The sequence below is a fragment of the Delphinapterus leucas genome, chromosome 12 (genome assembly GCF_059928025.1).
Source record: "Delphinapterus leucas isolate spDelLeu-1000000601 "Yukka" chromosome 12, BTC_Dleu_Yukka2, whole genome shotgun sequence".
Classification (NCBI taxonomy): domain Eukaryota; kingdom Metazoa; phylum Chordata; class Mammalia; order Artiodactyla; family Monodontidae; genus Delphinapterus; species Delphinapterus leucas.
The window spans coordinates 18,072,890-18,087,142 of NC_143140.1; the positions used below are offsets into that span (position 1 = coordinate 18,072,890).

General features: G+C 38.5%; 1 protein-coding gene across 2 annotated transcripts in view; it reads right to left on the reverse strand.

The window, feature by feature from the left end:
- The window catches only part of COL12A1 (collagen type XII alpha 1 chain), a 115,430-nt gene that overhangs the window by 86,674 nt on the left and 14,503 nt on the right, over positions 1-14,253 (reverse strand). For both annotated transcript variants that reach the window (XM_089921747.1, XM_089921746.1), the window contains 8 exons: positions 12,883-13,146; positions 12,544-12,708; positions 11,726-11,899; positions 9,682-9,972; positions 8,668-9,270; positions 7,231-7,503; positions 3,916-4,188; positions 2,004-2,276 (listed from right to left, as the gene is read on the reverse strand). In XM_089921747.1, coding sequence (XP_089777873.1) covers positions 2,004-2,276; positions 3,916-4,188; positions 7,231-7,503; positions 8,668-9,270; positions 9,682-9,972; positions 11,726-11,899; positions 12,544-12,708; positions 12,883-13,146 — 2,316 coding nt within the window. The remainder of the gene's footprint in view (positions 1-2,003; positions 2,277-3,915; positions 4,189-7,230; positions 7,504-8,667; positions 9,271-9,681; positions 9,973-11,725; positions 11,900-12,543; positions 12,709-12,882; positions 13,147-14,253) is intronic.

The following is a 14,253-nucleotide window of genomic DNA, read 5'->3' on the forward strand; positions in this document are numbered from 1 at the left end:
ATAAACAGTTTAGCTATACACCTGGCCTAGAAAAATCATCACCCAGTAGTATATGTTTGCTGTTAAGTTAAAATGTGCATTTTATTTTCTAAAAATTGGTAATACATTATTCTTAGTAAAGATGGCTTAATCTTTAGAATCAAGATTTTTGACTGAATATAAATATATTTTTAAAGTAAGAAGTGCAGAAGAATTGCAGCAGGTTAAATGGTACAAGCAGAAGTAAAACTATTACATTATTTCTAAGATATCCTTTATAAGAGAGAAATGTTCGCAAATATAAATAATCTCCAACTATTCTATAAAAATAAAAGCTCAAAAGTTGATCCTTAAAAAATCCTATGAATAATCTACGTTGAAATCCTGTAGAAAGCACATGAGAAAGAGAACTTCAAAGGTCAAAAGAAAAGGACAATCTTCTCAGAAATTCTGAACGTTGCTCCAGATATGAAGATCACATGCTTTTGTTGTTTGGATTATGTCTCCGTAATTAAGGCAATTTCCATTCCTCTCATTATTTTCAAAACTTTAGAGTAACCAATCAATATCTTTGAAATACTTACAAAAGCTGTATTTTTAGATATCAGTTCTAAAGTGAATGTTGTTTCCCCTTGATGAATTTCATACACGTGGGGTATTTTATTTAGAGTTGCCAAAGCGTTTCACTTACATTCTCCCATTTGATCTCCACAGTAAGTCTGGGAGGAAGGGGGAACAGTGGTCATCCCCTCTTTATAGATGGGTAAACTGAGGCTCAGCAGGGTTAAGGGATTATTTCAAAGTCACATGGCAAGGTAGCCAAACCAGGACTCTTCTGATAATCAGTACTTTACACACTGATATTTAATCTTTCGTTTAAATCCTCTTCTAACAATAAATCTCACAGAGTATTGGACTTAAACTCTTGATGACTCTTAGAGATAGAATTTTGATTAGAATGTTTTTGTCTATCTGTTCTTATTTCTTGACTAAGTCTTGACGTTTCAATCAAAACTGCCTCTTGTAGGCCTCGTCCCTGTCAATCATAACATATACAGTCCTCCAAGCTCTTGGATTCACTAAATTTGATGGAGATTTTGCCTAATATCACTGTGATCTCACATTACAAAAGATACTTCGGATTTATTTTCTTCCTACAATTATTTTAAATAAGTCATAGAAAAGATGGTGATAACAAAAGGAAAGCTATACCTGATCTCCCATTTAGGCCCCCAACTATGGAACTGAGTCATCATTGTAACCATCCACGGATAATTCTTTTTAACACTACAATCCATTCTCATTGTGGTTAAGTTACATTTGTATTTTCTCTCACACAGGACTTACTTTGTGGTTGTGGTGAGTCAAATCTAAGCTGCCATTATAGTTCAAAAGAGCCTAAGAAATATGAAGGCCTCTGACAATGAACTCCAGAGAACCAAGGAAACAGCTCCGGTCTCGATGGTTCTTACCAAGTACTGCATTAACTTTGAACTTCTAACTCTGAACTGAATTTTAGAGATCATTTAGAAAACAAATAAACAGTAACTTGGATTCTCACATTTTTCAAGCTATTGTGAATGCTTATATGCATGGTGCATGAAAAGAGGCTGAGAGTCACAAAAGGTTTCTGCCTGCTCCTGGGTGATGACAGCAGCTGTGTTACCTTGGGCAATCTAAACCCTCTTCCTCCGCAAATGCTTCCCAAGGCCCCTTCCCACCCAAGTGTCACACACCTATTCTCCATTTAACCAGTCCATGGCACTGCAGACACATTTCTACGGCCTTACCATGCGCTCAGCTCCCCAATACACTTCTCCCCAACCAAATTTAATTGTTTCAGTAGCTTACATTCTACGTCTCTGAATAAGAGGCAGTTTTATGACTACTTATTTTTCAATACAAATTCCTTTTAAGAAAAAGGATCGCACACTCCCAGATTTCATTCTCTGAAAACATTTTAAGCTCCCTAAATGCGATCACAAGCAAGCTCAGGGATTTCTATACAATATGACAGTAATTACCTTCAAGCGTTGCCCCTTCTCCAAAAAGGGCATCTCCAGCCCCGGACGCATACAAGGCTGTCACAGATAAGGCATACTGTGTCCCTTCGTTTAATCCTCTCAGGACAGTATTGGCTGTGTCTCCCTTCACAGTGACCTCTTGAGTCTCGCCTCCTGCCACGGGGGTGTATGTGACGAGATACTGTTTCACTTTTCCTGGTGCCCCAGTCCAAGATAATTTCATAGTTGATATCGTAGGGTCAGAAACTCTTAAATCTCTTGGGTTCCCTCTAACTTCATTAAAAAATAACAACAACATCAAAACTCATTATTTAATAAAATGACTTAAAATACACTTTGTTGCTTTATATATATATATATATATATATATATATATATATATGAAATCAAATTTATATCCTAGGTGAGATTATGGCTATCGTAACTATTGACTGGCCAGAAGAGTTTAAGCATCTCTAAATTGGTCCCTATGTGTCAGTAGAAACAAAGCAAAAGCCATCTAACTCCTCTTCTGTATTTACACATGCTAAGATCTTTCATGTTAGAATCTTTCATGTAAAAAACTTCAATGTTTTCTCTAAAAGTGGGACAAAGCACTATAAAATGTATACGTGCTAATTAGTATCACAATGGAGAGTTTAACTCTGCTAAGAGATTATCAGTAAAAAGGTTTGTTAGCATAATGCTATGAACGTCTAAATGTGATGGCCATGAAATGTACCAATGTGATAAAAATGATAAATGATAAAAATAATGCCGTCCCTAGAAAACATATATGAGAGGAAACAGCCCAAACGAGGTCAAGTCTTGGGTAAAACTCAAGGGCTGCCCATCTCTTTGCAACTATGTTTGGCTTTTCATGCCTTTCCTGGTAGAGTGGCCATGTGGTCTCTGAAGGGTCTCAAGGCACCCAAGTCTATGACTCTCCCCACCAGGCACACATCTCCAGCCACTTTAACTCCAGAAAATAGAAAGGTGAAGCATCATTGGGTCTTTTTCTGGTGCCTGGCACAAAGAGCCCTAGGTCCCCAACTGGAAAGAGTGAAACAGAAGTGACTTCCCAGAGGGAAGAGAGGAGGAAGAGAGCAGGTGGAAAGAGAAAGTGTCTCTGCAGGAGAGGCTAATTAGCTAGGCTGCACCAGGAGGGAAGTAGTGACGCAGGCCCAGCTAGAACGTGTCTGCACAAGGGCAATAAAGTCCACAAACTCAGATTCACCACGTATGAGCAACATGACTCTGAGCTATTATTTAGTTCCCTTGGCCTCAATTTTTTTTGTAGAACTAGGATAAAAAAGTAACAACTTCATAGATTCTATGCAGGGATTAAATGAGATAATATATGAAAAGCTCTTTGCACAGAACCTGATACAAATAGTTGCTTAATAGCTTCATTATTGCTAATATGTAGTTATTTTTAAAAAACTTTAAAGATAAGGAATAAAATGAAAATTAAGTGTCTTAATTTTCCTCAATGAAACCACACATTAAATATTAATAATTTGCAACTAATATCAGAATCTATCCTAGGAGCCTAACCATTCCATTTAAATAAAAACATGTTAATATTCTTAAATATTCCTGAAGAAACGATATGTAATCCCTCTCAATGGTACATAACGGTTTGATTTTTAATCCCTAGTCATCCTTCAGTTTATATTCGAATATTTAATAATATTATTTTAAAAGAATATTTGGACCATCTCATAGCATTCAGGTTCTTTTGACACCAATAAATGTTGTCATGAGTAAGTCAAACATTTGAGTAAGACAAGTCTAATAGGACTACCGTCGAAGATACTCAGATAATTGAGACAAAGTGTCTCATGGCTCATAGCATCTGCATAGTTGTCCAAAGCTGCTCCTACAGTCTAAGATTTCAGTTGTTACCAAATGATGAGCATATTTCCTCTACCTTCTTCAGTGGCTGCATTTCCAGTCAACGGAGAGCCAGATCCTGAGAAATATTCAGGAATTACAGATACTTCATATTTTGTGTCTGGAGTCAGGTTCTCCAGCGTTCTCCTCCTCTGATTGGCTGGGCTGGTAACCTCTTTGCTTTCTCCACCAGCAACTGGTCTATAGATAATTCGATACCTTAAGACTCTCCCCGGAGCCTGAGTCCAGGTAATTTTAAAGCTATCTGTAGTCTCATCCGTCACCTTTAGGTTTCGAGGTGCTCCTTTTACTGAAATTTAAAAAATAATAAGTTGACTGATTTTATGTGAAAAATAAAACACTAGTTTTTGATCACTAAATTATAGCATTTCTCTCAGCAAATCCATGAGCAGCTTTTTGACAAACCTCCTGGTTCCTGCATGCATTTAGCCAGCTATTAACTAGATTCTGAAAGAGCAAACACTCTACAATACCCAGAAAGAAAAGAAGTACTGTCAACTTTTTAATCAAATAAAGAGGTATATAACAGTAAACTTTTAATATCATACTCTATTAAATTGTAAATTAATGTTGACATAAAATTCAAAAATAAAAACAATCTGTTTCTTCAAACATAAGTAACAAGGCTTTCACTCTTACTAGATTTTCTCAGAAAAGTAGGAAGATAATACCTAGCACCCAGGTCTACCACATTTACCCACTTGAACAAACTCTCTTATCCAATCAGTACCACAATTCATTCTTTTATCTGCACAGTCATTTGCCTTGAGAATAATTAGACCATACATGTGTTACACCAGATACATTGTAGGCACCTAATGAATGCTAGTTGAATCTAAATCCCGAGGTTAAACTACAATGTAAGTAACATCCACGCACTCAGTCTTAAATGAAATTTTCGTTAAGCCCATGTAAGAACATCATTTGATTTTGTGGTTTAATGACCTTTTTGTTTAAGAAGCAAATTGTTCGTATGGACAACACAGTCGAGAGAGATGAACTAAATCTACTGGGGTAAAACCACAGTGCAATATATCTGCATGCACCTCACATACAATTAGAAGTTTATCTAAATGTCCAACACATCCATAGACCACTCCAGGGAAAAAGGAGTTGTATATCTCAAGAAAAGAAAGAAATGGCAGGTGGCAGACTTACATCAATGATTCATTTAATATGTCAAGGAAAAAGACTAAATTAGTCAAAACAAAACTGATGGATTTGAATACTGGCTCTGAAATTTAATTAATGTATAATTTTGAGTCTCAGATTACTCAACAGTAAAAATGTGACTATCTGTAGGGTTACTGAGGCAGTTAAATGAGACAAGCCATGGAAACAATTATCATTGTTTGGAAACAATTATCACATCAATTATCAGTACCTGACACATGGCAGAAGCTCAATAAGTGCTAGTCTAATAAAGGTGTTGAGTCAGACACCTCCTCATTGACAAAAGAAAATCTAAATCTCAGATTTCAGTACAGGCAGCAGAATTGGAAAGGTATTATCAAATTCTATTGTAGTAGCCCAATGACCAAAAACTAGAGTGTAAACGAATACAGTTGGCTCTATTCAAAAACCCTTTAGACTTCAATTTCTTCTTGAGGCATAGTTCCATCCCCATCCCAAAGTGCTGAAGAAGGAGGGCCAGGCTCATGAAGCCACAGTGTGGGCATTACAGAGGAATCATCAGAAAGTCATAAATATCTAAGTGTGGACTGCTAGGTTATACTATCACAAAAATCATAGGACAAGAAGACATCTTAGGCCATTTAGTTTATCTACTAGCCTTCGGGCAGAAATATACCTAAACCATGCACAAAAGAAAAATCAATCTTATTTGAAAATTTTTTCGGAGAAAAGATTCTCTAGCTTTCATCGGCAGGTAGACCAACATATACCCTCCCTGTGAGCCAGTACTTCTTTGTAACTAAAATTCCTCACGCTGCTGTTTCAGCCTCTTCTGTATCGAATAAAAATGGAGGAGAATGACTGATATCTCTTGTGATATTCACTGTATATATCAAGAGTAATTGTCTGGTGCTGGCCTGCTAACCAGGTTCACTGGAATCCTTTAAATGTCAAATGTAGAGAAATGTATCAGAAAGTATTCAAATCTATCTAGTAAGGTGGACACATCTAAACAAATATTGCTTAAAATATCTGGTAAACTTTGTACACCCATGTTCTTAGCAGCATTGTCCATAATAACTAAGGGGTGGAAGCAACCCAAGTGTCCACCGATGTTGGTATATACATACAACGGAATATCATTCAGCCATAGAAGAAAGAACATTCTGACGCATGCTACAAACACGGATGAACCCTGAGGACCCTAGGCTAAGGGAAATAAACCAGTCACCAAAGGACAAATACTGTATGATTCCACTCACATGGAAACCTAGAGTCATCAAATCCATAGAAACAGAAAGCAGAATGTTGCCATGGTCGGGGGGACAGAGGGTAGCAGGAATGGAGAGTTATTGTTTAACAGGTAGAGAGTTTCAGTTTTGCAAGATGAAAAAGTTCTGGAGATGAATGTGGTGATGTTAGCACAACCACTGAATGTACTAATTGTCACTGAAATGTACAACTGAAATGGTTAAAAGGGTCAAGTTTATGTTTTACATATATACATGTATATTTTACCACAATTTTAAAAAAGAAAAAAAATTTGGTAATATATATTCGCCATCAGAAGTTTGGTAGTTTCAGAAGTATCTGAACACGACACTGTTGGTACATGGGACAGAAAACGCTAGATAAGCAGTATTTCCAGAGTTAGTTCCATAATTATTAACAGTTCTCTATGTCTCAACCTCAAATTCATCACAATAAATCTAGGGTCTTTTACTTAAGAGTTTTTCTCTTTTTAAAAAGATTTATGAGGGCTTCCCTGGCGGTGCAGTGGTTGAGAATCTGCCTGCCAATGCAGGGGACACGGGTTCGAGCCCTGGTCCGGGAAGATCCTACATGCCGCGGAGCAACTAGGCCCGTGAGCCACAACTACTGAGACTGCGCGTCTGGAGCCTGTGCTCCGCAACAAGAGGCCGCGACAGTGAGAGGCCCGCGCACCGCGATGAAGAGCGGCCCCTGCTCGCCGCAACTAGAGAAAGCCCTCGCACAGAAACGAAGACCCAGCACAGCCAAAAATAAATAAATAAATAATAAATAAATAAAGATTTATGAGCAGCTGTGTTTTAAAGGTACTGGATCTTACGAGGGCATTCACAGTGTTGGACTATAGAGCAGATGGTTATTTCAAATGGTAACTCTGTTCTACAGTAAACTGTTAGTTTGGGGAAAACAGTGGAGAACCCTCTCACACCTTCTGCGGTGGCCTCCTCTCCAGCTAAGGGTGTACTGAAGCCATCCTCGTATTCCGCGGTCACGTTGACCAGGTACAGGGTCTCTGGCTTCAAGTTGCTGAGAACGACGCTGGTGCTCGAGGCTGGCTCCACCACTGTCACCTCACCATCCCCAGTAGCCTCCTTGTAGGTGATGTGGTATGAAAAAACATTTTCTCCAGAAGGAGACCAACTGGTTTTCAAACTGTAGGAAGTCACCTCAGAAAAACTAAGATCCTTTGGAGGCACATAAGCTGTTAAGGGAAAAAAAAAAAAAGGACATAGTTAAAATGTTTAAATCTATAAACCAAAAATGGACCTAATGACTACACACTTTTTCAAATGGCTTACATTCACTTGGGAGAGCGGTCATTGAGACCAATGCACTGAGTAAACGTTGCACACAAGACCACTGAGAGAAAGCCTCTCACTCACAGCCCCACAAAGAGGTCCTGATCATTTGTCTTGACCATTCATAACACTGAGTTATGTGTTTAAATAACCAGTTAAAGCTGAATTCGAGTTTTGAGCTCCCTAAGACAAAGCACTAATGGAATGGTCCTGCCCACAATTGGAATATTTAAAACAGTAACAGACCTAAAATGAACCATCAAAATGTTCCCATTCATCCCGGTCAATCAGATATTAACCTTTGCTGGTAGACAGATATTTCAAAGTAATAATTTAAAATTTTTTCCTAACAAAAGAATATTTATTAAACTAAATCATAGGAAGGCACAATGTTTAAGGCACACTCACTGTCCTTAGGGGACATACAATCAAACTGGAGAGACAAGAGAGTGTAAAGTTATTAACAAAAGAAAGTAGTATATTTGAATAACAAATGACTATAAGTGATAAGTGTTATAGCCCTAGAACAATTAAGAAGCTTGATGAAAGAGATGGGACTTTTAATCGAATGTTGAAAAACAGAATTTGGACAAATGAAGAAAAAAGGATAGGGAATTCCAGATGTGAGGAAGGATGCCCAAAAAATGGTCCAGGAAAGAGAATGCATGAGGAGGATTCAAAGACCCAGGACTATGTTCCAGTCACCTTTGATTCAAAGCAACTAGCTGAGCATCTAACACATGGTAGACACTCAATTCGTGGTTATTGAACTGGATGCGACAAATGGGTTTGATAAAGCTGGTTCCCCGCCCTGACTGAGGATCTAAGATCAAAAACAGCTCATGACTCTTAGGATAAACAGCTTTTTCACCAATAAATACCTGACCCACACCCAGGAGAAAGTCATATCTCAGCTAAATGAGTTAAGTTCAGTAGTTTTCAATAACATAGGAAGGTTACTTTTTCCTATAGATGAAAAGAATTGACAAAGCATATTATCCACAATTTTAGAAGCACAAATGCTGTGTTCATGAAGAGGTAACTTTTACTTTACAAAGCCTACTGACCTTTTTTCTTTATAGCTGCCAATTCTTGCTCAATTCTAAGACAGATAGACTGTGTGAGTTCAAAAGATATCCTCTGAAAAGCATCAAAATCTTCCACTGTGAACACATGGGTCTCAGCAGGAGGAGAGGCAATGGCTTCTAATTCTGAGCGAACAGCATCCTTCACACCAACTGCAAAGATTTCAACATCTGAATTCCTTAGTTTTATAGCTGGGTCTCTGAAAGCATCGGAAGATTTTCCATCCGTGATAAGAATCATGACCTTTGGGACGTCGCTTCTTGAACCCTTGCTCGGCACAAATATTTTCTCTCTAACGTAAGTCATTGCTTTCCCAGTGTTGGTAGATCCTCCTCTGTAGGGGAAGGTGTTTATTGCTTCGATTATATCTTCAACTTTGGTGAATTTTTTCAATGTGAACTCAGTATGAGGATCCCGGCTGTACTGGACAAGACTTATCTGTACCCTATTTGGTGAAATCTCAAAACTTTTGACGAGAACTTCCAAAAAGGCTCTAACTTTAACAAAGTTTGCAATCCCAATGCTATAGGAACCATCAACCAAAAACACAATATCGGCTTTTATATCCACACCACGTGAGCATTCTGTAAAAAGAAAGAAAGCCCATTAAAGTTCAACAAATACAAATTAATCAATAAAATATAGATACAGCTGTCCCTCTGTATCCTTGGGGGATTGGTTCCAGGACCTCCTTCCCCACACCAAACTCCAGGGATGCTCATGTCCATTCTATAAAATGGCACGGGGAAGTAAGCCCTCCAGATCCGCGGATTCCGCATCTGCAGATTCAGCCAACGTCAGACCACACACAGCGGTTGAATCTGTGGATACGGGACCTCAGATATGGAAGGCCTACGGTATCCGGTTTTCTTAGTAAGCAGCCTTCTTTAAAAGAAAACTATTGCAAACATTTTGTTTAAAAGTAAACCTGAACCAGCATACTATCAAATGGACCTTCAGGTATTCCAAACTCAGTGATACACCCATTAACTCACCCACTTGAATTTTCATTGGCTGAGTCTTCTCCATTATTGAAACCGGTTCACTGGATGTCAGTCCCTTCATGGCAGAAACGCTGATCTGGTATTCTGTGTCTGCTGAGAGGTCACGAACACCGAGTGTGGTCGTCTGAGGACCCACACTCAGAGCATGCTGTCGGCTTCCTGCGGCCATGGGTGTAAGGAGAACTTTATAGCCAGTCACTGGGCTAGGAGATGGACTCCAACTTAGCTTAACGTATTTTGATGAGACTTCCGTGGCAATCAGATTTGAAGGAGGTTCAACAACTACAAAATAATGAGCAGAAGCGTGATTAAAAACAGTGAGATGCAACCCTGTTAATGAGGTCTTCAGGTTTGCACCTCAGTTTTCCTTATTCGAATTAATCATGAATGCCTCAGGAAAAGTTCCCCAATCCCGGTCCCCCACTTCCACCTGTACCCATCACACCGAAAGAGACTCAGTGCCTGAATTTTAATCAGAGAGATGAGAAGTTTAGGGAAAAAGAAGTCCTTGGAGAAATTAATAATAGGACATCTGATGCCTAATTCATTCTCTGGGACCAAGATTTTCCATTCTGGTTTTGGTATTACACTCATTGCCTTTATTCAGGTACCAAAGGAAGCACTTGATGAATATTTGTTAAATCAATGACTTACTCAATGCTTTAGAAAGCTTTTCTCTCTTAATAGTAATACAGGCATAATAATGTAATATTTAAGATACTTTATAATATGCCAAGAAAGGTAAAGAATTCAGCAGTTCTTAAATGACAGGTTCTTATCATCTTAAGCAATTGTATTTCCACTTATTCAAGATAAGAAAAAAAGTTCAGCTATGTTCATAATGCCACCAAACAGGGGTGAAACAATGGTTTACAACAGGCATACTGACAAGCAAATACTGATCATCTAAAAATGTCCTATCCTTACTCAGTGTAGAACATAGTCGTGTATTGGGCTGGCCAAAAAAGTCCGTTCGGGATTTTCCGTTAAGATGTTCCGAACGAACTTTTCAGCCAATCCAACACTTAGCAGATAACAATGTATTTTAAGCTATTTCAGACCAAATCTTGCAAGTTTTAGATTTGCCAGTGGAATCAGTTTCCCAGAAGATATAGTTCTAAGTTTTTATAAGCCAGGCCACAACAGTGGATGATAAAACATGTACAAGGTTACTCACTGTCCTCTCAAAAAGGCAATCAGATGTAGTCCATAAAAATGACGCCCAAAGAAGTGAGAAGCAGTGGGAGGAAAGCAATGGATGTGCCAACTGGAAGTTTAGGCAAAGCTCTGGATTGATGCGGAGACAGTGCTGGGGAGCGGAAGTCTCAGGCGATCGCCAGCAACAGAGAGAAGAGGCCCCAAAACAGACTGCAATGCAGCCCCTACCCCTTCCAGGGAGAGTTCAAACGGGGGCAGAACCAAACTTTGGCCTAACCTCGCACACACACCCTAGTGAAGGTGAGACACGTGAATGTTTTAAAAGACTGAGTAAAGAGAGGTTGACCAGGGGGAAGATGGGCGGGGGTGGATTTTGTAATAAAGCAGAGCAAACAATCAGACATTAGGCGGTAAAACAAAGAAAGAGATTCAGAGCCCATGAAATAATAATAACATTGCCAAAATACTTGGGGTTTGTAGATTAAAGACTTTATATGATTGAAGATGTAGCTCTTTAGAACTTATCTTTAATCAGTTGTGAATTCTTAGGCTAAGAGGCGAACAATTATGGAAACTGTGACTTTCTAATACTCCAAAGGATGCTTATGAAATGTCTTTTCTCTCTCCCATGTACTTAAAAGCAATGACCGATAAAATGGAAGCATGTTCCAAATGTGGGAGGATCGAACTGACTGATCTTTGAAATATTCTTAAGAGCCCCGAAAACACTCTGCAGAGTCTGCTGACGGAAACTCTTTTCCTCCGCCATTTAATAGAACCAGAATGCCAAACTAAATGTCCCCCTGCCTGCGAAGCCGTAACTGCTCTCAAGTAATGGAAGAGCGGGACACATGGGAACGCCCAACAATTCACTCACCTTCTTCTCCACTGACCAATTCCCCAAGCTGGTCGTCCACACCTGAGCACACCTGGGAGATGATCTCGTTCTGAATATCCACAATCGCGTCGAAGTTGGCCACGTTGAAAACGTGATTTAGGGAAGGTGTGGAGGCGATTTGTTTGAGTTCTTTTGCATCTGCGGCTTTAATGCCTTAAAAAAAAAAAAAAAAAAAAGGACAAGGATATGGGAAGGGAAGTGTGGGAAGTAAAGACATTTTCAAGTCCTATTCAGTCATAAACTGGAATTGTTTTGCGTCCTAATGAATGTGCAACTGTTGAAATGACAAAAGCATTTTCCCATTTCACGTAACATGGCCAAAGAGGCAAAAGCCTGGTTGGTAAAACAGAGTGGGCTCTCATGCCAACCATGCCATCATTTGTCCCTGCCATCTGTAAAGATAATACTTTTTACTTCCAGAGTCCTGAATGAGCTGGAACCCTCTGAATTCTTCAAGTGTTACATAAGAGAGGAAACATAAAAAACACTTAATGATAATAGGAGGAGGATCTTTATTAGAATCATTGGCCCAGCATTCTTTGAAAAGCAGAGTGTTGACAAAGAATGTGAATACCGCCTTACTTAATGCGTATGCTAAAGGAGTTACGTGAGAGAAATAGATAAGCAGAAGTTTTACTCAAAAATGATTTGGATTAACACTATACTATCAAATGCAGTAAAAACTGCTTTCCTTCCTTGAGAAAGAATCGTTCCTTGAGGAATCAACCCTTCATCTTCCTGGCCATTAAGTATTAAAGTAGTTCTAAAATGAAAATACTTAACCAAACTTGACCTACCCAAAGAGAACACTTCAACCCCAATACTTCGAAGCTCTCTTGCTGGAATTTCCACTTCGTCCTGGGATTTGCCATCTGTAATAATAATTGCCACTTTGGGAAAGCCAACTCTTGATCCAGCAGATTCCGTGAAAGTATTTTTAATTAAGTAATCAATGGCTTCCCCTGAAATGAAAAAGAAATATGTTCAGTTCCACGTGACACAATTTTACCAAAATCAAAAGCTATGGGATTAATTTCAAAATTATTTAACATATGATAATTTGGGCAATGCATCCTTTCTTTCCCAAATAGATACTTCATTTACCTTAAACAATACCACAATTTGTAAAAACATACCTGTCATCGTGTTGCCACCTTTGTATGGGATTTTTTTAATTGCAGCAAGCAGCTCATCCCGTTGGTAGTACTGATTTAAGTTAAATTCCGTCCTGGTGTCAGAGCTGTACTGAACAACTCCAACCCTTGTCTTCTCTTCCCCAACGTCAAAAGCAGACACAAGAGCAGCAATGAAGTCTAAAATGTACTTGAAATTATTTCTTCCCACACTCCATGAGCCATCCACAAGGAACACTAAATCAGTCCAGGCACTGACAGAGCATTCTGAAATACATGTGATATATTTTTTAAATGACACACTAATAAATCTATCTAGCATTAAGGAATACAAACTAACGTGGCAAAAAGGTTGGCTCCTAAAATCATTTTGTTCATTAGAACTTTTCACATTGTTCTTTACCCACAACTGACATGCACAAAAGAATGTAAAACTTTATTGGCACACATAGAAGCATTTTCAGTATGCATTTCTGCAACTATATGTCTTTAAACTGTTGTATAAGACACTGTGCAAGACTAGATACATATATGACCCATTCTCCAAGAGCCTGTGACCCAAGTATCGTTGCTATTGATTTGTCTATTTTTATAACCATATCCTCACTCTTTTCTCCAAGTAAAAGCTATATAAAATATCTAGGAGACATACGAAAGAAATGTAAGCAAAGTGTTTTCATTCTTGGTATTCTGAGATCAATAAATACAAAACAATTGCTGTACCATTTAAGCAAATGCGGTAGGGTTGAAGAAAAGAGCACATCTTTTTTAACAATTCTCCTGCATCTTACAATATAATTGTCTAAAGTTTGCAGCTGGTTAATCTAGAGGGTTAATGGAGTCTTAACAGAAGTACCAACAAGCATAAATGTGATGCAAAATCGCCATAATATCTTGTCCTAATTATCAATGTATTTTATTTTAACATCTTTATTGGAGTATAATTGCTTTAAATGGTGTGTTAGTTTCTGCTTTATAACAAAGTGAATCAGTTATACATATACATATGTTCCCATATCTCTTCCCTCTTGCGTCTCCCTCCCTCCCCCCCTCCCTATCCCACCCCTCCAGGGGGTCACAAAGCACCGAGCTGATCTCCCTGTGCTATGCGGCTGCTTCCCACTAGCTATCTACCTTACGTTTGGTAGTGTATATATGTCCATATCAATGTATTTTAAATTGACAACTAAAACCTTCTTGTACTAAACAAAACGGGGGGGAAACATTTTCATTCAAAAGTAAAAATATATGCAGTACCCTTAAATCACTAAAAATGCAACAATCGGCCTTTATAACCAAACATATTTTTCCCTCTCTCTGTGGTCAGGTGGGGAGGGGGGAACAGGTTGGTTTTTAATGAAAATCTGTATTCAT